The 24,873-nt window shown below is 44.2% G+C and overlaps 1 protein-coding gene across 1 annotated transcript in view; it reads right to left on the bottom strand.

Moving 5' to 3' along the window:
• The window catches only part of LOC124043220 (potassium voltage-gated channel subfamily H member 8-like), a 167,278-nt gene that overhangs the window by 93,529 nt on the left and 48,876 nt on the right, over positions 1–24,873 (bottom strand). Inside the window, exons 2-4 of the mRNA XM_046361549.1 lie at positions 10,140–10,379; positions 8,080–8,211; positions 2,966–3,108 (exon numbers count right to left, since the gene is read on the bottom strand). Coding sequence (XP_046217505.1) covers positions 2,966–3,108; positions 8,080–8,211; positions 10,140–10,379 — 515 coding nt within the window. The remainder of the gene's footprint in view (positions 1–2,965; positions 3,109–8,079; positions 8,212–10,139; positions 10,380–24,873) is intronic.

Below are 24,873 nucleotides of genomic sequence, written 5' to 3'. Positions count from 1 at the left end.
TTTACCGCTCCGATTTGTCTAGGAGTATTGCTATTTCCTTAAACTGGATTAAAGACTCTGTTTTCGCCAAGTCGCTTTTGGGTCCTCATTCACCTGCATAACACTTATATTTGGGGTTCTAATGTGATACATGGTACGACAGTTGAACTAAGCACATGAGGGAAAAAAGTTATATTCTTCAATAATCAAGAGCTATACGGAATGTAATTTATTCAAAAGTTTAAAAAAATTGATGTAGAAATTACAGACTAGATGTTCAAGAGTCTCATGGCTTGGGGTAGAAGCTGTTTAGAAGCCTCGTCATGGTTGGTGATCAGGCGTACCACTGTTGTGTCATCGGCAAACCTCATGATGGTGTTGGAGTCGTGCTTGGCCGTGCAGTCATGAGTGAACAGGGAGTACAGGAGGGGACAGAGCACGCACCCCTGAGGGGCCCCCGTGTTGAGAATCAGAGTGACGGATGTGTTGCTGCCTACCCTTACCATCTGGGGGCGGCCCATCAGGAAGTCCAGGATCCAGTTGCAGAGGGATGTGTTTAGTCCCAGGGTCCATAGCTATTTATGAGCTTTGAGGGCACTATGGTGGTGAACGCTGAGCTGTAGTCAGTGAACAGCATTCTCACATAGGTGTTCCTTTTGTCCAGGTGGGAAAGGGCAGTGTGGATTGCAATAGAGATTTCTGACATCAAGGGTGTTGATGTGAGCCATGACCAGCCTTTCAAAGCACTTCATGGCTACAGACGTGAGCGCTATGGGTTGGTAATCATTTAGGCAGGTTACCTTAGTGTTCTTGGGCACAGGAGCTATGGTGGTCTGCTTAAAATATGTTGGTATTACAGACTCGGACAGGGAGAGGTTGAAAATGTCAGTGAAGACACATGCCAGTTGATCAGCGCATGCTCGCAGTACACGTCCTGGTAATCCATCTGGCCCTGCGGCCTTGTGAACGTTGACCTGTTTGAAGGTCTTACTCACATCAGCTGCAGAGAGTGTGATCACAGTCTTCAGGAACATCTGGTGCTCTCATGCATGTTTCTGTGTTATTTGCCTCGAAGCGAGCATAGAAGTAGTTTAGCTCATCTGGTAGGCTCGTGTCACTGGGCAGCTCTTGGCTGTGCTTCTCTTTGTAGTCTGTAATGGTTTGCAAGCCCTGACACATCCGACGAGCGTCACAACCGGCGTAATATGATTAGTTCTTAATCCTGTATTGACGCTTTTCCTGTTTGATGATTCGTCGGAGGGGATAATGGGATTTATTCTAAGCTTCACGCTCCTTCCCGCTCCTCCATGGCTTCTGGTTGGGGTATGTACGTATGGTTACTGTGGGGACGACGTCATCGATGCATTTATTGATGCAGCCAATGACTGATGTGGTGTACTCCTCAATGCCATTGGAGGAATCCCGGAACATATTCCAGTCTGTGCTGCAAAACAGTCCTGTAGCTTAGTATCTGCTTCATCTGACCCCTTTTTTACTGATCGAGTCACTAGTGATTCCTGCTTTCATTTTTGTTTGGAACAGGAATCAGGAGGATATAATTATGGTCAGATTTGCCAAATGGAGGGCGAGGGAGAGCTTTGTAAGCGTCTCTGTGTGTGGAGTAAAGGTGTTCCAGAGATCTTTTCACTCTGGTTGCACATTTAACATGCTGATAGAAATTTGTTAAGACAGATTTAAGTTCCCCATTAAAGTCCCCTGCCACTAGGAGCGCCCCCCCCTGGGTGATCATTTTCCTGTTTGCTTATTGTGGAATACAGCTCATTGAGTGCGGTCTTAGTGTCAGCTTCAGCCTGTGGTGGTATGTAGACAGCTACGAAAAATGATGATGAAAAATGAAAAACAGATGAAAACTCTATAGGTAGATAGTGTGGTCTACAGCTTATCATGAGATACGATACCTTATGCAAGCAAAACCTAGAGACTTCCTTTGATATCGTGCACCAGCTGTTGTTTACAAAAATACATACGCCCCTTGTCTTACCAGACCGCGCTGTTCTATCCTGCCGGTACAAAGTATAACAAGCCAGCTGTATGTTGATAATGTCGTCGTTCAGTCACGACTCCGTGAAGCATAAGATATTACAGTTTTGAATGTTCCGTTGGTAGTTTAATCTTCCGTGTAGGTCATCGATTTTATTTTCCAAAGGTTGCACGTTTCCTAGCAGAATGGAAGAAAGTGAGGGTTTATTTCATCGCCTACAAATTCTCACAAGGCAGCCCGCCCTCCGGCCCCTTTTTCTCTACCTTCTCTTCACGCAAATTACGGGGATCTGGGCCTGTTTACAGGAAAGCAGTATATCATTCATGTCGGACTCGTTAAAGTACAAAAAGGATTTTGCTCATTCGTGGTGAGTAATCGCTATTCTGATGTCCAGTTCTGATGTTTTCGGTCATAAGAGATAGTAGCAGCAAAATTATGTACAAAATAAGTTGCAAAATAAGTTACAAACAATGTAAAGAAACAAACAAAAAACACAATCGGTTAGGGACACGTTAAACATCAGCCTTCTTCTCCGGCTCCATCTTAATGTTGGTTGTTAGGGTGTGTAGTGTTGGTTGTTATGGTATGTTGTGTTGGTTGCTATGGTGTGTAGTCTTGTAGTGTTGGTTGTTAGGGTGTGTTGTGTTGGTTGTCACGGTATGTAGTGTTGGTTGTTAGGGTGTGTTGTGTTGTGTTGTTTGTTAGGGTGTGTAGTGTTGTTTGTTAGGGTGTGTAGTGTTGGTTGTTAGGGTGTGTAGTGTTGGTTGTTAGGGTGTGTAGTGTTGGTTGTTAGGGTGTGTAGTGTTGGTTGTTAGGGTGTGTAGTGTTGGTTGTTAGGGTGTGTAGTGTTGGTTGTTAGGGTGTGTTGTGTTGTGTTGTTTGTTAGGGTGTGTAGTGTTGTTTGTTAGGGTGTGTAGTGTTGGTTGTTAGGGTGTGTAGTGTTGGTTGTTAAGATGTAGTGTTGGTTGTTAGGGTGTGTCTTACCTTGTTGAGTTTGATCTTGCTCTTCTTCCTCTTCTTGTTGTCTTTGCTGTGGAGGTGACCAGAGATGTGGTACAGTACAGTACTGCTCCGCAGACGAGTCGAACTGAACGAAGAGCCAGTTTTCAGACCCCCTTGTCGGCGCTCTGCAAACACAAAAACATGTACAAACACAGGCATGCACACAGACAGACTGTATTACTATACAATCAAACTACGTGGTTCTCTGGAAAAGCTCATAGAAAAATTAAGAGAAAAAATTGAGGGGAAAAGAATGATGTTTGGATGAAATGCTTAATATCAACACTAGTTACAGTGACAATTAATATGTAACCCACCAGCGCTCACAGTCTCACATCACAATAAGACATTCATCATCTTCTCAAACTTCAAATTTCTAAGTTATTCCAAACCTCTCATTTCAAAGTGTTTAAGGTTAAGTTTAAGCATGAACTCCAAATTCTTAAAGGTAAGTCATTAACTCTGAATGGTTAAGGTAAGGCATTAACTCTGAATGGTTAAGGTAAGGAATTAACTCTGAATGGTTAAGGTATTAACTCTGAATGGTTAAGGTAAGGAATTAACTCTTAATGGTTAAGGTATTAACTCTGAATGGTTAAGGTATTAACTCTGAATGGTTAAGTTAAGGCATTAACTCTGAATGGTTAAGGTAAGGAATTAACTCTGAATGGTTAAGGTAAGGGATTAACTCTGAATGGTTAAGGTAAGGCATTAACTCTGAATGATTAAGGTAGCATTAACTCTGAATGATTAAGGTAAAGCATTAACTCTGAATGGTTAAGGTAAGGTATTAACTCTGAATGGTTAAGGTATTAACTCTGAATGGTTAAGTTAAGGCATTAACTCTGAATGGTTAAGTTAAGGCATTAACTCTGAATGGTTAAGGTATTAACTCTGAATGGTTAAGTTAAGGCATTAACTCTGAATGGTTAAGTTAAGGCATTAACTCTGAATGGTTAAGTTAAGGCATTAACTCTGAATGGTTAAGGTATTAACTCTGAATGGTTAAGTTAAGGCATTAACTCTGAATGGTTAAGGTATTAACTCTGAATGGTTAAGGTATTAACTCTGAATGGTTAAGGTATTAACTCTGAATGGTTAAGGTATTAACTCTGAATGGTTAAGGTAAGGTATTAACTCTGAATGGTTAAGGCATTAACTCTGAAAGGTTAAGGTATTAACTCTGAATGGTTAAGTTAAGGCATTAACTCTGAATGGTTAAGGTATTAACTCTGAATGGTTAAGGTAAGGTATTAACTCTGAATGGTTAAGTTAAGGCATTAACTCTGAATGGTTAAGGTATTAACTCTGAATGGTTAAGGTATTAACTCTGAATGGTTAAGGTATTAACTCTGAATGGTTAAGGTAAGGTATTAACTCTGAATGGTTAAGGCATTAACTCTGAAAGGTTAAGGTATTAACTCTGAATGGTTAAGTTAAGGCATTAACTCTGAATGGTTAAGGCATTAACTCTGAAAGGTTAAGGTATTAACTCTGAATGGTTAAGGTATTAACTCTGAATGGTTAAGGTATTAACTCTGAATGGTTAAGGTAAGGTATTAACTCTGAATGGTTAAGGCATTAACTCTGAAAGGTTAAGGTATTAACTCTGAATGGTTAAGTTAAGGCATTAACTCTGAATGGTTAAGGTATTAACTCTGAATGGTTAAGGTAAGGTATTAACTCTGAATGGTTAAGTTAAGGCATTAACTCTGAATGGTTAAGGTATTAACTCTGAATGGTTAAGGTATTAACTCTGAATGGTTAAGGTATTAACTCTGAATGGTTAAGGCATTAACTCTGAAAGGTTAAGGTATTAACTCTGAATGGTTAAGTTAAGGCATTAACTCTGAATGGTTAAGGCATTAACTCTGAAAGGTTAAGGTATTAACTCTGAATGGTTAAGTTAAGGCATTAACTCTGAATGGTTAAGGTATTAACTCTGAATGGTTAAGGCATTAACTCTGAAAGGTTAAGGTATTAACTCTGAATGGTTAAGTTAAGGCATTAACTCTGAATGGTTAAGGTATTAACTCTGAATGGTTAAGGTATTAACTCTGAATGGTTAAGGTATTAACTCTGAATGGTTAAGGTAAGGTATTAACTCTGAATGGTTAAGGCATTAACTCTGAATGGTTAAGGTATTAACTCTGAATGGTTAAGGTATTAACTCTGAATGGTTAAGGTATTAACTCTGAATGGTTAAGGTAAGGTATTAACTCTGAATGGTTAAGGTATTAACTCTGAATGGTTAAGGCATTAATTCTGAATGGTTAAGGTAAGGGTTCAGTTTGGGATAGGCTTAAAACAGAAATATCAAAAACAACTTTCTATCGCTGGATTCAAACTTGAAGACTGATGCTTACGTCCATCAGTGATCGCCATCCACAACACCCTAGCAAAACAGAAACCTATTTGAAGTTAACAGTGCTCACTGATGCCCCTAGTGGCTGGTTTCCACATCATCTCCCAACATCCTCAGACGTTGAATACTGACTTGTATCACTGGTGACCTGGCTGGTGTAACAGAAGGGTCATATCACAGAAACGTTTAGACGTTTTCCTGAATTTAAAGAAAAAAGTCATCATGGCCCGTTTCTACTTTTCAGCTCAACCTATTGGTCCTCAATGACAAAGTGGGAGTCTCTATATAAAACTGTTTTGAATAATAAATATATTTTTAAATTGTCTTATTCTACTGTGGTGGGATTGGTAAGGCCTACTGATTTGTTATAGAGGATGCGAAGTTGGGGCTAGGCATGACTGTGTGAATGTGTAAGTGTGTGAGTGCGTGCGTGTGTACATGTGTGTGTTTGTGCCTGTGTGTTTGTCTCTGATAGAGGACAGAGGTATTAAGAGTATGCATTTTATTGCTAGAGGAGAAGAAGACACCTGTGTTGCTCTGGGGAGATATCAGTAATATCTGGTCCTTCCCCTAGAACCAAGGTGATAACTGCTTCTGAGTGTCTGTCTGTGTCTAGGGGCAACTTTACCCTGCTTATCAAGTGTATAATGTGTGTGTGGTGTCTGTGTGTGTTTGTGTGTGAAAGTGTGCAATGTGTGTGTGTGTGTGTGTGTGTGTGTGTGTGTGTGTGTGTGTGTGTGTGTGTGTGTGTGTGTGTGTGTGTGTGTGTGTGTGTGTGTGTGTGTGTGTGTGTGTGTGTGTGTGTGTGTGTGTGTGTGTGTGTGTGTGTGTGTGTGTGTGTGTGTGTGTGTGTGTGGACCCCAGACGAGGCAAACAGACAGAACTCATCCATAAAGCCAGGGAGCCTTGGGGGACGGAATACGGTAATACCACAGAGACAGAGATACACTTATTTTGTGATCTAATGAATTTCCCCTCACTTTACAACCAGGGAGGTCAGACAGCGGAGGAGAGAGGAGGAGGTTAAAGGGAAAGACAGAGATAAAGTGAGAGATAGGTAGGATAAAGAAAGAGATATATGGGAAGAGGAGAAGGGGGACAGAGAGGTAGGTAGGGAGAGATGGGGGAGGGAGGGACAAAGAGGTGGGTATGGAGAGATGTGGAGGGAGGGAGGGGGAGGGGCAGAGAGGTAGGTAGGCGGAGGGAGAGATGGGGAGGGTGAGACAGAGGTAGGTAGGGAGAGAGATGATGGGGAGGTAGGGAGGGACAGATAGTGAGAGTGGGAGAGAGAGAGAGAGAGAGAGAGAGAGAGAGAGAGAGAGAGAGAGAGAGAGAGAGAGAGAGAGAGAAAGTAATTAAGAGAGGGAAATTGGAAGAGACTAAGGTAGAGAGAAAGCAAGAGAAAGAGAGAGGGGGAGAGAGACAAATTAAAATGGAGCAAATGTGGGAAGGAGGGAGGGAGAGAGGGAGAAGGGAGAAAGGGAAGGAGGGGTTGTGGACGACAGAGAGATTGGGTTCCCCTGTCCAATCTGCCTGAAGGCTAGACCAAGTGTGAACTAACTGGGTTATCAATGTGTGTGTGTGTCTGTTTGAGTAAGTGTATGTGTGTGCATGTATGTCTGTGTGCGTGTATGTCTGTGTGCGTGCGCAGGCAGATCGCTCATGATTGACTTCGAAATTGGGCGTCTGTCCATGTCCTGAGGATGTCTAGAACAGCATTAAGAGACCTGCCCAGCATTATCCAATGAGGTTGCAGGGTGGGCCCAACGGCTCAGTGGACACAGCAGAGAGAGAGAGCAATAACGTGGTGCACATCTCTATAGATATGTGTCGTAGTACGTACATTTTTGGGGGGCTCGTGAGTGCTACTTTCAAAACTACTGGCTAAAAAAGTATGCAAAAGTATCGGAGAATTTCCTTAACATCAAAATGTGACGTTTGAGGAAAAGGATTGATGCTGAGCAGGAGTCAACCCAGGGTGTCATATACACTTCGAAATTCAACGTTTGGAGATACGTGGATAAACGTCAGAATCTGAAATCAAATTGGTCAAACCGTGAGATCTTGTTGAGCGAGTGTTAAGATGGGTTTCCCCTGGACTGAGATGACCTGTGCATTGCTTTAGCAATACAGACAGAAACACACCCTTCTGCAGAGTTGTATTTTCTGTTATCTCAGTACAGATGCTGATAACATTTCAAATGCAAATGTTTGAGATTACAATGCAGCTTTAATGTCGAATAATATGTCAAATCCACAGTCATTATTCCCCACTTTTGTCTTTCACTATAAGCATGAGCATCATCAGCCCTTATCTTTGTGTAAAAAGTACATCATTATGTGAGTAAAAATAAAGCATGTTTTTGTTTTGTTGTTATTTACATTCATGAAAGTAATTCGACACAAATGCATGAGGGGCAGAGAGGAGTAACTGACTGTAGATACACATTACAACACACACACACGCACACACACACACACACACACAGACGCACGCACGCACGCGCGCGCACGCACGCGCACACGCACACACACAGACGCACGCACGCACGCACGCACGCACACACAGACACAGACACAGACACAGACACAGACACAGACGCACGCACGCGCGCGCACACGCACACACACAGACGCACGCACGCACGCACACAGACACAGACACAGACACAGACACAGACACGCACGCACGCACGCACACACACACACACACACACACAAACACTCTAACCTTCTCTCTTGCCCTCTGGGATGGCCTTGGCCTTGTTGTCTGTGATGTCTTTAAATGAAGCCAGGAAGAGCACCACGTCTCCCTTCTCATTCTTAATGGGGACAATTTCCAGCAGGCACCAGAACAATGACGCTGCAGTAGACAGACACACACACAGACAACACATTATACGAGTGATAACCACATAGCGGAGTAAGGTCAGACATTGATGATCCTGGGTCAGTTTTGCATTTCCCCACTGATGGTTAAGGATAGGATTGGGGGAGGGGAAGCTGATCCTAGATCTGTACCTGAGGGACACTTAGACCCCGAGCCATACTACAGTACAGACATGCTATATATATGTGACCAATCATCTGAAATGATGCTCAACTTCTGATTCGTTGGTTTTCAGATCGTCAGATTCAGTGCATAGTAGTTATAGTCTGTATGCCTCAAAGCATGTATGAATGTGTTCTCAGTCAAGAATAGGGTGTAGAAGGAGATTCCTGCTGAGCTCTGATAGAGAGCGTGATAGAGAGAGGGACAGAGAGAGAGAGAGAGAGAGAGAGAGAGAGAGAGAGAGAGAGAGAGAGAGAGGGGACAGAGAGAGAGGGGACAGAGAGAGAGAGAGAGAGAGAGAGAGAGAGAGAGAGAGGGGGGGGGACAGAGAGAGAGGGGACAGACAGAGAGAGAGAGAGAGAGAGAGAGAGAGAGAGAGAGAGAGAGAGAGAGAGAGAGAGAGAGAGAGAGAGAGAGAGAGAGAGAGAGAGAGAGAGAGAGAGGGAGGAGAGAGAGAGAGAGAGAGAGACAGAGAGAGAGAGAGAGAGAGAGAGAGAGAGAGAGAGAGAGAGAGAGAGAGAGAGAGAGAGAGAGAGAGAGAGAGAGAAAGAAAGAGGACACAGAGAGAGAGAGAGAGAGAGAGAGAGAGAGAGAGAGAGAGAGAGAGAGAGAGAGAGACAGAGAGAGAGAGAGAGGTACACTGAGAGAGAGAGGGGGACAGAGAGAGCAGTCAGTGACCAGCGCTGAGTGTTATTAAAGTTTCATGTGTTAAAGGACAGCTCCACCACTTTTCAACCTCACGGTCATTATCTCCAACACAATACCAGTGTCAACATATGTTAAAACAGCAATTTTTTGGGGGAAAAAAATATTAAGTTAAAAAGCGGTACCATGAAAGAGAGAGAGAGAGAGAGAGAGAGAGAGAGAGAGAGAGAGAGAGAGAGAGAGAGAGAGAGAGAGAGGGACAGAGAGAGAGAGGGACAGAGAGTGAGAGAGGGACAGAGAGAGAGAGAGAGAGGGACAGAGAGAGAGAGAGATAGAGAGAGAGAGGGACAGAGAGAGAGAGAGAGAGAGGGACAGAGAGAGAGAGAGATAGAGAGAGAGAGGGACAGAGAGAAATGTTAAAACAAAAGCAGTGATTTTCAAACACTATGATTCACAGTGACATGAGGAGTAAGAAAATACTTGGACTAGAAACTCTTTGCAGGTTTTGAAGACCCAGTTTTGTGATGTCACAGAGAAGCATTTTTTCGGCTTGGCCTTTCTACCTTTTAACCACAGGTCATAGAGACACTGGTTTGGTGCTGTAGACACTGGTTTGGTGCTGAAGATGATGCATATGAGGTTGAAAAGTGACGGAATTGCCCTTTAAGATATGGGTTTTAAGTAATAATCACAGGGCATATCAGAGAGAGATGTTCGCGTTTCATAGGCTTATTAGGAGACCTGACCACGTTGCCAATCACAGCTTACTTCCCTCCCTACCTCCTTCAATCCACCCACCCATCCATCTATACTGGTCTAAATAGGAACACTCCAGCTATACAGTAACAACAGGAGAAGCATGTTGTCTCACGGCTTAAACATCCATCTTAAAATAAGTGTCCATTTCACCTTTGTCAAATTGTATATGAGTAACTAAGCTTGATAGCACTACGTAAGTGATTCAGTCAAGACATATTGATGTTGTTGCCAGAATATTGGTGTGAAAGAACTGAACAAGTCAGTACACTTTCACCTATCCTGAGTCTTCAGATCAGTGCAGGAGACAGGAGATTAGCCCCCGTCCCTTTCCTCACCAGCCTTTTTGTAGAACATGATTTCTTCCTTGAAGTCCTTCCGTTCATCCAGGGCGTCGTCGATGCTGAGGATGATGGTCTCGCTGCTCTCTGGGCCATACAGGAACTTACAGGCACAGCTCTTCTGCATGACCTCAGCGCGGGAGAAGCCTGTGAGCTCACAGAAGCCATCAGAACAGTAGACGATGGGGAAACCTTGGGCCTTGGACACCTGGGCATTAGCCAGGATGAAGTTGCTGTCTGGTGGAATCAAAGATTAAGACAGGTTAGAATACAGGGTGGAATTCATTAGTGTACATCATAGCAAAACATTTAGCAACAAAGATGAGAGTTTCTTATTGGACAAGTTCAGATTTTTTTATGTTATTTTAATTTCACCTTTATTTAACTAGGTATGCCAGTTGAGAACAAGTTCTCATCAACAGCGACCTGGCCAAGATAAAGCAAAGCAGTGCAACAAAAACAACAACACAGAGTTACACATAAACAAACGTACAGTCAATAACACAATAGAAAAATATATGTACAGTGTGTGCAAATGTAGAAGAGTAGGGAGGTAAGACAATAAATAGGCCATAGAGGCAAAATAATTACAATTTAGCAATAACACTGGAGTGATAGATGTGCAGATGATGATGTGCAAGTAGAGATACTGGGGCACAAAGGAGCAAGAGGTTAAGTAACAATATGGGGATGAGGTAGTTGGCTGTGCTATTTACAGATGGGCTGTGTACAGGTTCAGTGATGGGTTAGCTGCTCTGATAGCTGATGCTTAAAGTTAGAGTGGGAGATATAAGACTCCAGCTTCAGTGATCATTTTCAATTCGTTCCAGTCATTGGCAGCAGAGAACTGGAAGGAAAGGTGGCCAAAGGAAGTGTTGGCTTTGGGGATGACCAGTGCAATATACCGGCTGGAGCACGTGCTACGGGTGGGTGTTGCTATGGTGACCAGTGAGCTGAGGCTTTACCTAGCATAGACTTACAGATGACCTGGAGCCAGTGGGTTTGGCGACGAATATGTAGTGAGGGTCAGCAAACAAGAGCATACAGGTTGCAGTGGTGGGTAGTATATGGGGCTTTGGTAACTAAACAGATAGCACTGTGATAGACTACATCCAATTTTCTGAGTAGAGTGTTGGAGGCTATTTTGTAAATGACATCACCGAAGTTAATCGGTAGGATCAGTCAGTTTTACGAGGGTATGTTTGGCAGCATGAGTGAAGGCTTTGTTGCAAAATAGGAAGCCGATTCTAGATTTAATTTTGGATTGGAGATGCCTAATGTGAGTCTGGAAGGAGCGTTTACAGTGTAACCAGACACCTTGGTATTTGTAGTTTACAGTCTAACCAGACACCTTGGTATTTGTAGTTTACAGTCTAACCAGACACCTTGGTATTTGTAGTTTACAGTCTAACCAGACACCTTGGTATTTGTAGTTTACAGTCTAACCAGACACCTTGGTATTTGTAGTTTACAGTCTAACCAGACACCTTGGTATTTGTAGTTTTCTTCCGTTTGGTTTCTTGTGAATCCTAGCCTGATGACTCACGCAAAATTATTCCGCTGCTCTGTCATTCACTACATACTTTAGTCTGAGACTGCCATCATTGAAGTCGCTTGTGGTGACTTCAATGACTACCATCATTGAAGTCGCACGATCCAGTCAGCGACTGGATCGTGTCTAACCAATCAGAGTACCAGAGCCAATGACACATGTGTTGTATCTGGCCCTACCCATCGGTTTCTGGACCAATCAGACATCCCCGCATGTGGTCGCATTCAGTGAAGGGTCTGAGGAGGAGAGATCTAGGGGTCTGAAGATGTGAGGGGAGGGGGGGGGGGTTATGGCCCCTCACGCCCCTGGTAAATCTCAGGCCACAGACAAATTCCTTTGTCCTGTTACTATGGACAACCAGCCTCAGAACATTAAACATGAACTAAAGGGACTTTGGAACAATGGTTTTCTTCAGCCACAATGGTGGTCATGACGATACATGGAATATGAAAATGTATGTCATTTTTGTTCTGTTATTAAAGGTTAATAGATGATGTTATTACAAAAACATTGTAATGTGAAGAGTTTTCCTAGTATATGTTTGATGTTTATACAATGTACGTTGTATGGAAATATCCAAATCAAAGAGAATGTTTTGGGGAAGATTAAATGTTAAGTTAGTTGTCTAAAATTGGATTTGAGTCAAATCTGGACCTTGCCTCATTAACTTGGTACGCCCAGAGAATTGCCCTAAAGACGGCTACGCCCACTTCTGACCCAAGGGTATAAAACCTGTGAGTATAGAATTTACAGCAGGACTACGTGACCCCAGCTGCAGCGAGGTCTAAAAAAGTCAACGAACCCAGAACGCAACGCAAGTTTGAGGACAAAGAAATCCTTTTCTACCCAAGCTACGGATGAGTAGATGTGTCTAAGCGGGTGAATTCAAGTCGAACCACCTCGCCTCCATCTCCCATCGAATCGTGGTATCTAAACGGTTTCATTCCTATGCTGTGAGCTCTGAGCTATAGAGCTGTCTGTCCTCAGAAGACCCCTTCCAGAGAAAAGGGTGAGGGAACAGACTCCTAAGCCAAAAAGGACACTGACACCGGGAGGACGAGCAGGGAGGTGCACAGGAGAAGTGCGTCATCGAACAGCGGAACGGTCCGCGCAGAGAATCCTCGGAGATCATCCTCACGTAATTACATCATTATATTCTGATCCATAAGAGTGGCAGTTTGGGACAAGGCTAGGGTTAGAATAGCATAGCTGACAAATTCACCCAAATGTATATTTCTCGTGTACTTTCTTTTTTTCTCTCTCTTTGAATTCCCCATGTTGGGTAACACGCGTCATAGTGTGTTGGCCCGTTATACTAAGTTCTAATCAATAGCCTATAATGTGTTTTGTCTATGTGTATCTTTTATCATCATTTTAGTTTTTAGTAAATAAATATTTGACTAAGATTGGTGTGGTACCAGTTCATTGGTGAGACCCGGGTCCGTGCAGATTCACGGGCTATACGACGTTCAGAACGAGATTGTTAGAGGCAACTGGTTAATGAGCGGCTGTTGTAAAATCGATATCCTGACTTTCTTTGAGTTAATTTGGGAAATAGAAACTCAATAAAAACTCGTTTTCCCATGGTGCCCCAGGTTAATGAGTTAATAATTGCTTGATTCAGTTAATCACGTAATTAGAAACTTGAATCATTCGATGAACAACAGTCGTCACCTTTCCTGTAATACAACGTCACGACAGTTTGCTAAACAAATACCCACTGGATTGACGAAAATAATCATGATATCATTCTGTCAGGTAAGCATAGGCTACTTCATAGTTAACATTTAATTGAGAGATTCATCGCTAACATCTACTGCACATACACAGACATGGGCATTGCAGGAATTCCGAATCACTGATGCATTCTGTTCATGTATTATGATAATCTTGGAGCGACTGTTAGTTGATTCCCTACTAAGGTCAATACATTTTTGAATATTGTTGAATTCCATTTGATAGATTCCGTGAGGGCCTCAATTATCATATTTGGACCTGCCTGAGGCTCTCCACTACCTATTGTTCCTGCAGTGATGATTCACCATCTTCATCTACTGTTTTCATAATTTATCTGCAGATCATCTCCAAAAACCCTCGGCCTACCAGTAGCCTATGCAAATGAATGAACTGCTCTCTCACTGATACGATTCGGGAGGCTACACTGACTGATGAGACAAGAGTTCTCACTTTAGTGTCACTGTCTGACAAGACCCGACATCCTAGGAAAGGAAACCTAGGAAATCCTTTGTTTGACTTGTCCGGATGTGATGCCATGGACATATAACCATGTTGCATGATTTATAAATGGCAAAGAGATACAGGAGATCAACTTTATTCAGTCAGTTCCACACCTTTTAATAAACTAGTGAATAGTTGCTGTTCAGTTGTCAATCAACGCACACTAAATAGCCTATGCGCCACGACTCCGCATATGTGAAACTTGTGAAAGAAAATCACTGAACGTGTCAGAAAACAATAATTAGGCTAAGTAGTGGATTTTGACTCGTTGTTACCACTTACATTGGATGTGCAAATTCACGAGGATCATGTTTACTCCTCTGTGTAAAGAAATTTGACCTCAACCAGAGATCGGTAGGCTAGTGAGGAGGCTGTGCGGGTGAGGGGGGTGTGTGGGGAGGAGGGTGAGGGGAGGAGGGTGTGTGGGTGAGGGGAGGAGGGTGTGAGGAGGAGGCTGTGTGGGTAAGAAGAGGAGGGTGGGGGAGGAGGCTGTGTGGGTGAGGAGAGGAGGGTGTGAGGGTGAGGGGTGAGGGGTGAGGGGAGGATGGTGTGGGGAGGAGGCTGTGTGGGTGAGGGGAGGAGGGTGTGAGGAGGAGGGGTGAGGGGAGGATGGTGTGAGGAGGAGGCTCTGCGGGTGAGGAGAGTAGGGTGTGAGGAGGAGGCTCAGCAGGTGAGGAGAGGAGGGTGTGAGGAGGAGGGGTGAGGAGAGGAGTGTGTGAGGAGGAGGCTCTGCGGGTGAGGAGAGGAGGGTGTGAGGAGGAGGCTCTGCGGGTGAGGAGAGGAGGGTGTGAGGAGGAGGCTCTGCGGGTGAGGAGAGGAGGGTGTGAGGAGGAGGCTCTGCGGGTGAGGAGAGGAGGGTGTGAGGAGGAGGCTCTGCGGGTGAGGAGAGGAGGGTGTGAGGGTGGAAAGTGTGTCTGACAGGATCTCTTTTCCCACAGACGCATGATATGTAGTTGTTTATGTCTCGTGTCAACCATTGCCAAAGGAAACAAAAGTAATTCTATGTTTAAACCCGCATCCGAACCTGATAGGTGAGAATTGTCTGTTAATTGAATGATTAGGATATTCCGCCCTGAAACATATAATTGTATGGAATTGATTAGAATGTATGAAATCATGATCAATATATGTGTTGTCCTAGTCAGAATTAGGGTAAAACAATATGTCTTTATGGTATTTTAAACACAGAATGTCTGAGCTTGGTGTCGACCTGACTAGAGATTTGGGAGAGAACGGGGAGTACGTCTCAAGGACAAAGTCACCATCTCTGTCGGCTGGGAAGTGAGACAGACAGTGTGTGCGTAGCAGGACGTGTGTGTGTGTATGTTTGTGTGTATGTGTGTGCGTATGGTTGTGTGAATGTGTGTGCGTATGGTTGTGTGAATGTGTATGTGTGTGCCTTATGGTTGTGTGAATGTGTATGTGTGTGCGTATGATTGTGTGAATGTGTATGTGTGTGCGTATGGTTGTGTGTATGTGTGGGCGTGAGAAGTCAATATAAAATGAATTGATTTGTATTCTTGACTCCAGAACGTTCCGTGAATAAACCTTTTTGACCATTTAGCTGGTCCTCCGTCTGTTTCATTCGACCAGGATCTTACAAATTCTGGTTTGCAGACTGAGAGTAATATCATTTAATTGGGTGATGTACCTGGAGAACATAAATCTCCTATCAGAACCACAATGTCCTTCAACGGGGAGAAATGCAAACATTCCGTTTCATAATTCCTTTATTGACAGAGAGTTGTCTCTGTCTCCTTCCTCTCTGAATCACTGAAGATTTTCTCCAGTCGGAACCGGAGGAGAAACTTAGATCATGTTTTTATTTGCATCAGCAAAATGTGCCGGGTGATTTCTGTGTCTGCATTATAGGCCAGACACTAGTATGCCTTGGGACTCCTATCTGCAGGCTGTACCGACAAACACACACACACACATTCACACACAAACTCTCCAGACACTGAGTGAGGACCAGTCATCTGAATGGAACCAGAGACAGACATTCCTAACTCCTCTTCCTCACGTCCTGCCTGTCCAATAGCACCCCTCTGAGAGGTGGAGAGACTGATGCTTAGCCTTAAGATGTTCACCCAAGTGTGTGTGTGTGTGTGTGTGTGTGTGTGTGTGTGTGTGTGTGTGTGTGTTGTTTGTGACTGAGTGACTGTGTAGGCCTACACCATATGGAGTTTACTGTATGTATTTACTGCGTTGTAAGCACTGTCTGCATATCATACTGCCAAATTGTTTTTGCTGAAGCTGGCTGAAATGATTACAGTTAACTCTGCCTGCTCTCTCTCACACACACACACACACACACACACACACACACACACACACACACACACACACACACACACACACACACACACACACACACACACAAAAAAAACAAGATACACACACAAGCACACACCCACACACACAGGTGTCCCCATCTGGATGTGGCTGGTACTCTAATGGCCCAGATTGAATCCAGGCATGGGACTGATTTGGGGCAGTGGGGGTTGCAGACACTTTTGAATAATCATAAGCAACTCATTTTGTAATCTCAACCCAACCTCACACATTCACCCAGTCTATCACCACACTGATTTCTCTCCTCTAAACCTCATTCCTCCATCAACACTCCTCTCCATGTCTCTACTCTAACCTCATTCCTCCATTAACACTCCTCTCCATTTCTCTACTCTAACCTCTTTCCTCCATTAACACTCCTCTCCATTTCTCTCCTCTAACCTCATTCCTCCATCAACACTCCTCTCCATTTCTCTACTCTAACCTTCCTTCCATCAACAATCCTCTCCATTTCTCTCCTCTAACCTTCCCTCCATTAACACTCCTCTCCATTTCTCTACTCTAACCTTCCCTCCATTAACACTCCTCTCCATTTCTCTACTCTAACCTTCCTTCCATTAACACTCCTCTCCATTTCTCTCCTCTAACCTTCCTTCCATTACCTCATTTCCTCCATCTAACCTCATTCCTCCATCAACATTTCCATTTCTCTCTCTAACCTTCCCTCCATCAACACTCCTCTCCATTTCTCTCCTCTAACCTCATTCCTCCAACACTCCTCTCCATTTCTCTACTCTAACCTCATTCCTCCATCAACACTCCTCTCCATTTATCTCCTCTAACCTTCCTTCCATTAACACTCCTCTCCATTTCTCTCCTCTAACCTCATTCCTCCATCAACACTCCTCTCCATTTCTCTCCTCTAACCTCATTCCTCCATCAACACTCCTCTCCATTTCTCTACTCTAACATCATTCCTCCATCAACACTCCTCTCCATTTCTCTCCTCTAACCTCCTTCCCTCCATCAACACTCCTCTCCATTTCTCTCCTCTAACCTTCCTTCCATTAACACTCCTCTCCATTTCTCTCCTCTAACCTCCTTCCCTCCATCAACACTCATCTCCTCTAAACTCATTCCTCCATCAACACTCCTCTCAATTTCTCTACTCTAACCTTCCCTCCATCAACACTCCTCTCCATTTCTCTCCTCTAACCTCATTCCTCCAACACTCCTCTCCATTTCTCTACTCTAACCTCATTCCTCCATCAACACTCCTCTCTATTTCTCTACTCTAACCTTCCTTCCATCAACACTCCTCTCCATTTCTCTCCTCTAACCTTCCCTCCATCAACACTCCTCTCCATTTCTCTCCTCTAACCTTCCTTCCATCAACACTCATCTCCTCTGACCTTCCCTCCATCAACACTCCTCTCCATTTCTCTCCTCTAACCTCATTCCTCCATTAACTCTCCTCTCCATTTCTCTCCTCTAACCTCCAGCAACACTCCTCTCCATTTCTCTCCTCTAACCTCATTCCTCCCTCAACACTCCTCTCCATGTCTCTTAGCAATCCATCTCCCCCTCTCTCTCTGTCTCAATTCCATTCAATTCAATTGAAAGGGCTTTATTGGCATAGGAAAAATATGTTTACATTGCCAAAGCAAGAGAAATATACAGGAAATTAACAAGGGAAATAAACAATCAGAAATTAACAGTAAACATTACACTCACAACATATATAAAAGATCATACATAACAAATGTTATATAATTGGCTATTTAAAGTGTTGTAACAATGTGCAAATAGTTGATGTATGAAAGGGAAAATAAACAAACAGATAAATATAGGTTGCATTTACAATTTTCTCTTTCTTATTTCTCTCTCTCTCTTTAATTGCTCCCATGCAACCACCCATAGATCATCACACTCTATCTGACAGCTGCATGAGAGTCTCCACAGGGAAGGAGAGATGGAGGAAGAGAGAAGGAGAGAGGGAGGGAAAGAGAGGGGAGGGAGGAAGAGGGGAGGAAGGTAGGCGGGATAAGAAAAGGGAAGGGCGAGAGAGAGCTGGAGAGAGGGACATAGGAGGGAAAGGGAGAGGGAGGAAGGGAGAGGGAAGAGGTCGGTGGAGAGAGAGGGGGAGAGGGAGAGAATCATGGATGGTGAAGAGTGATTCATCACTCCAAAGAACGCATTTCTACTGCTCCAGAGTCCAATGGAGGTGAGCTTTACACCACTCTAGCCGAAGCTTGGCATTGCACATGGTGATCTTAGGCTTGTGTGCAGCTGCTCGGCCATGGAAAGCCATTTCATGAACCTCCCTACGAACAGTTCTTGTGCTGACGCTTCCAGAGGCAGTTTGGAACTCGGTAGTGTAGTTGCAACCAGACCATTTTTATTTGCCACGTGCTTCAGCACTCGGCTGTCCCATTCTGTGAGCTTGTGTGGCCTGCCACTTTGTGGCTGAGCCGTTGTTGCTCCTAGACATTTCCACTTCACAATAACAGCACTTACAGTTGACCGGGCAGGACAGAAATTTGACGAACTGAGATGTTGAAAGTTACTGAGCTCTTCAATAAGGCCATTCTACTGCCAATGTTTTTCTCTGAAGATCGCATGTCTGTGTGCTCGATTTTATACACCTGTCAGCAATGGGTGTGGCTGAAATAGCCAAATCCACTCATTTGTAGGGGTGTCCACATACTTTTGTATAAATATTGTATGTCCATTAATATGTTACTAACATTTCACATGTATCATACATATGATCAAAGCTGCAGGCCAAGTTAAATCTAGACTTGGTTTCCTCTATCGTAATCACTCCTATTTCACCCCAGCTGCCAAACTAACCCTGAATCAGATGACCATCCTACCCATGTTAGATTACGGAGACATCATTTATAGATCGGCAGATGTTCTTTACCATTCGGCCATCAGATTTGCCCTCAATGCTCTTTATAGGACACATCACTGCACACTATACTCCTCTGTAAACTGTTCATCTCTGTATACCCGTCGCAAGACTCACTGGTTGATGCTTATTTATAAAACCCTCTTAGGCCTCACTCCCCCCATCTGAGATATCTACTGCAGCCCTCATCCTCCACATGCAACACCCGTTCTGCCAGTCACATTCTGTTAAAGGTCCCCAAAGCACACAGATCCCTGGTTCGCTAGTCTTTTCAGTTCGCTAAAGTGGCATTATTTAAAGTGAGCTGCAACAAACCCTCAAACTGGACAGTTTTATCTGAATCTCTTCATTCAAAGACTCAGTCATGGACACTCTCACTGACAGTTGTGACTGCTTTGTGTGATGTATTGTTGTCTCTACCTTCTTGACCTTTGTGCTGTTGACTGTGTCCAATAATGTTTGTACCATGTTTTTGTGTTGCTACCATGTTGTGTTGCTACCATGTTGTTGTCATGTTGTGTTGCTACCATGCTGTGTTGTCATGTTTTGCTGCCTTGTTATGTTTTCGTCTTAGGTCTCGTTTTATGTAGTGTTGGGTCTCTCCTGTTGTGATGTGTGTTTTATCCTATATTTATATTGTATTGAAAAAAATAAAATGTATTTATCCCAAGCCCCGGTCCCCGCAGGCCTTTTGACTTTTGGTAGGCCGTCATTGTAAATAAGAATTTGTTCCTAACTGACTTGCCTAGTTAAATAAAGGTTAAATCAAATTAAAATAAAAACACATTTTGAATTCTCACTCCACACAAATACAAGACTTTCTGCATCTCACTGGTAGAAACGGTCCAGCAACAAAGCAAATCAAATGACATTTTGTGGGTCACATACACATGGTTAGCAGATGCTAATGGTCACATACACATGGTTAGCAGATGCTAATGGTCACATACACATGGTTAGCAGATGCTAATGCGAGTGTAGTGAAATGCTTGTGCTTCTAGTCTGACAGTGCAGTAATATCTAACAAATTCACAGCGACTACCTTATACACACAATGTAAGGGATGGAATAAGAATATGAACATATATGGCTGACCGTGCAGCATAAGCAATATTTTTTTTACAATTTTATTTTACCAGGGACGTTGACTGAGAACACGTTCTCATTGACAGCAACAATCTGGGGAATAGTTACAGGGGAGAGGGGGATGAATGAGCCAATTGTAAGCTGGGGATGATTAGGTGACTGTGATGGTCTGAGGGACAGCTAGATGGTGTAAAATACAGTATATACATATGAGATGAGTAATGTAGGACATGTAAACATTATTAAAGTGCCATTATTTAAAGTGACTAGTGATACCATTATTAAATCAATTTATTAAAGTGGCCAGTGATTTGAGTCTGTGTGTTGGCAGCAGCCTTTCTATGTTAGTGATGGCTGTATACCAGCCTGATGGCCTTGAGATTGAAAAACTGCTTCTGTCTCTCGGTCCCAGCTTTGATGCACCTCTACTGACCTCGACTTCTGGATGGTAGCGGGGTGAACAGGCAGTGGCTCAGGTGGTTGTTGTCCTTGATGATCTTTATGGCCTTCCTGTGACAACGGGTGGTGTAGGTGTCCTGGAGGTGTCCCGGCCATGTGTTGTGCAGACCGCACCATCCTCTGGAGAGCCTTGCTGTTGTGGGCGGTGCAGTTGCCGTACCAGGTGGTGATACAGCCTGACATGATGGTCTTGATTATGCATCTGTAGGAGTTTGAGGGTTTTAGGTGCCAAGTCAAATTTCTTCAGCCTCCTGAGGTTGAAGAGACGCTGGAACTTAAAACTTTCCACCTTCTCCACTACTGTTCCATCGATGTGGATAGGGGGTGCTCCCTCGCTTTGAATGCTGGGTATTGTTGTTGTAAGAAAACCACAATACCCAGCACTCATAGCGATTTCAGGACTGCCCTGTGGAGGTGAGAAATACCAGAATGTCTGTCTTTGTAACCATCACTTTCAGCCAGAGGATTTTTAAATGGAAGTTTTAACTGATGGGGTTGTCATGTCGTTGAATTTTGAAAAGTGATGCTGTTCTATTGATTTTCCCCTTCACTTCAAAGAGGGAGCTATCCGATCAGCCAACATCAGCACAGCAGAAAAGAAGTCAAGTTGAGGTAGCTAATGTTACCTAGCTAGATAGCGAACTCCATCAAATCAAACACAATGCAAATAGTCCGGATAGCCATTTGATTACCTGTTCAGGAGTCTTATGGTTTGGGGGTAAAAAACTGTTGAGAAGCCTTTTTGTCCAAGACTTGGCACTCCGGTACCACTCGTCATGTGGTAGTAGAGAGAACAGTCTATGACTGGGGTGGCTGGGGTTTTTGACCATTTTTAGGGTCATCCTCTGAGATCGCCTGGTATAGAGGTGCTGGATGGCAGGCAGCTTGGCCCCAGTGATGTACTGGGCCGTACACACTACCCTCTCTAGTGCCTTGCGGTCAGAGGCTGAGCAATTGCCGTACCCGGCAGTGATGCAACCAGCTCTCGATGTTGCAGCTGTAGAAACTTTTGAGGATCTCAGGACCCATGCCAAATCTTTTCAGGTTTGTGAGGGGGAATAGGCTTTGTCGTGCCCTCTTCACAACTGTCTTGGTGTGCTTGGATCATTCTAGTTTGTTGTTGATGTGGACACCAAGGAACTTAAAGCTCTCAACCTGCTCTACTTCAGCCCCCGTGGATGAGAATGGGGGCGTGCTCGGTCCTCTTTTCCTGTAGTCCATAATCATCTCCTTAAACTTGGTTACGTTGAAGGATAGATTGTTATTCAGGCACCACCCAGCCAGGTGTCTGACCTTCTCCCTATAGGCTGTCTCGTCGTTGTTGGTGATCAGGCCTACCACTTGTGTCGTCTGCAAACTTGGTGTTGGAGTCGTGCCTGGCCATGCAGGCATGGGTGAACAGGGAGTACAGCAGGGGACTGAGCACACTCCTGGGGAGCTCCATTGTTGAGGATCTGTGTGGCAGATGTGTTGCTACCTACCCTCACCACGCTAGCTTCGTTAGGTTACATTATCCAACCGTTAGCTAACTACCACAGAGGCTAACGTGACTGTGTTCTATTTAGAGTCTGATCTTATCAAAATCTGCAAAGGCATCAAAATCAAGCTCAGCACCAGGAACTAGTGTAAGTAACTCTAAAATTGTGCTAAAATCTACAAAATCTTTCCATGAGGAGCAAATAAATATACTGGAGCTAGGCATAAACATGGTCCATGTCTTGTCACAGTGGGTGTGTTTACAAGTAGGCTACTGTAGCTCTCTGTATTGGTTGTTTATGCATGGCTTGAAATCTAAATTGGAGATGGTGTGGGTGACTGACTGGTGATTGTTGGGGGAGGGTATTGTGTGTGAAGGTTAGTCGTAGAGCCTGTAGACCCATTGGTTGGAAGCTTTCAGCCTGGAATAAGCAGACGCTCCACATCCTGACTGTGAAACAAGCCAGGACAGCCAAAATGTATTTTTATTAAAGCACAATGCCCTCATGAAAACAGAAACTAAATCACCAATACACTAAACTGTAAAGACAAGAGCTCCTCCAACTTTTCCCACCCTTGCAGTCAGTTCCTTGGCATGGGGGAGAGGGGCTGTCAGTATACTCTTCTAGCCTATTCCCTCCATTGTTGGCAGTGCTTATCTAGTCAACACTAGGTGCTCATACAGAACAATTAATGACTACACTGTTTACAAGTCAAGTACAACTCAAACTTTTCCCATCTTTTCTAACAGCCCAGCTCAATGCTCTATTGACTCTTGAGTGTAACAAAACACTAGCTGTTGTCCATGTGTATATAATTGTCTTTTATCATATTTGACTAAATGATTCCAGCTGCATCAGAAACAAGTAAAGTGTTGACTTCAACGTGATTAATTTGTGGCATTCATTAAATGTATATGGATAAACTAGCTTCAGTATTACTGCTCAAATAAATGAAGCAGGGAGTTGGTGTCATTTAAACTCATTTGTTGGCAAGTTAACATGTTTTAATAAAATATATTCTTTCATGATAGCAAATAAGTAAGAAGAAGTATGTGAACGTGTTGGAATTTGCTATTTAACTAGGCAAGTCAATTAAGAACAAATTCTTATTCAGGGGCACAGCGACAGACTTTCTCGTCAGATCGAGGATTCGATCTAGCAACCTGTCGGTTACTGGCCAAACGCTCTAACCACTATGCTACATGCCACACAAAACACCTGGATTTCTGCATTAATTGGTCATCAAATTTGATCTGATGTTCATCTAAGTCACAACAATAGACAAACAGTGTACTTAAACTAATAACACAACTTGTATTTCTCTTGGCTATATTGAATACATCATTTAAACATTCACAGTGTAGGTTGAAAAAAGTATGTGAACCCCCTAGGCTAATGACTTTTCCAAAGGCTAAGTGGAGTCACCTAACCTGCCTTTTCTATTCTCTTTTGCTAGTCCTCCCGGTTTTGACCCTTACCCGTTTTCTGGACCTGCCTGCCCCGACCCCGAGCCTGCCCCGACCCAGAGCCTGCCCCGACCCAGAGCCTGCCCCGACCCAGAGCCTGCCCCGACCCAGAGCCTGCCCCGACCCAGAGCCTGCCCCGACCCAGAGCCTGCCCCGACCCAGAGCCTGCCCCGACCCAGAGCCTGCCCCGTCCCAGAGCCTGCCCCGTCCCAGAGCCTGCCCCGTCCCAGAGCCTGCCCCGTCCCAGAGCCTGCCCCGTCCCAGAGCCTGCCCCGTCCCAGAGCCTGCCCCGTCCCAGAGCCTGCCCCGACCCCGAACCCAAACCCACCTGCCACACTGTACCTCCTGGACTCTAACTGCTTTTGACCTTTTGCCTGGCCATGACATTCACTTGCCTACCCATTTTGGATTATTAATAAATATCAAAGACTCAAACCATCTGCCTCCTGTGTCTGTATCTGGGTCTCACCTTGTGCCCTTATACTTGTTGAGTTGCATAAAGATGGAAAGGGTTACAAAAGTATCTCTAAAAGCCTTGTTCATCAGTCCACTTTAAGACAAATTGTCTATTAAAAAAAAATAGAGAAAGTTCAGCACTGTCGCTTTTCTCCCTAGGAGTGGAAAGGACTGCATGGCCTTCTGCAAAGGACTGCGTGGCCACGCACGCCTCCAACTCAAATCATCAAGTTTGCGGACGACACAACAGTGGTAGGCTTGATTACCAACAACGAGACGGCCTACAGGGAGGTGAGGGCCCTCGGAGTGTGGTGTCAGGAAAATAACCTCACACTCAACGTCAACAAAACTAAGGAGATGATTGTGGACTTCAGGAAACAGCAGAGGGAACACCCCCCTATCCACATCGATGGAACAGTAGTGGAGAGGGTAGCAAGTTAAGTTTCTCGACATACACATCACAGACAAACTGAATTGGTCCACTCACACTGACAGCGTCGTGAAGAAGGCGCAGCACCTCTTCAACCTCAGGAGGCTGAAGAAATTCGGCTTGTCACCAAAAGCACTCAAACTTCTACAGATGCACAATCGAGAGCATCCTGGCGGGCTGTATCACCGCCTGGTACGGCAACTGCTCCACCCTCAACCGTAAAGCTCTCCAGAGGGTAGTGAGGACTGCACAACGCATCACCGGGGGCAAACTACCTGCCCTCCAGGACACCTACACCACCCGATGTTACAGGAAGGCCATAAAGATCATCAAGGACAACCACCCGAACCACTGCCT

Source organism: Oncorhynchus gorbuscha, linkage group LG09, assembly GCF_021184085.1.
Source record: "Oncorhynchus gorbuscha isolate QuinsamMale2020 ecotype Even-year linkage group LG09, OgorEven_v1.0, whole genome shotgun sequence".
Lineage (NCBI taxonomy): Eukaryota > Metazoa > Chordata > Actinopteri > Salmoniformes > Salmonidae > Oncorhynchus > Oncorhynchus gorbuscha.
Note: the sequence above shows the minus strand (reverse complement) of the source record. Positions and strands in the feature narration are given on the sequence as shown.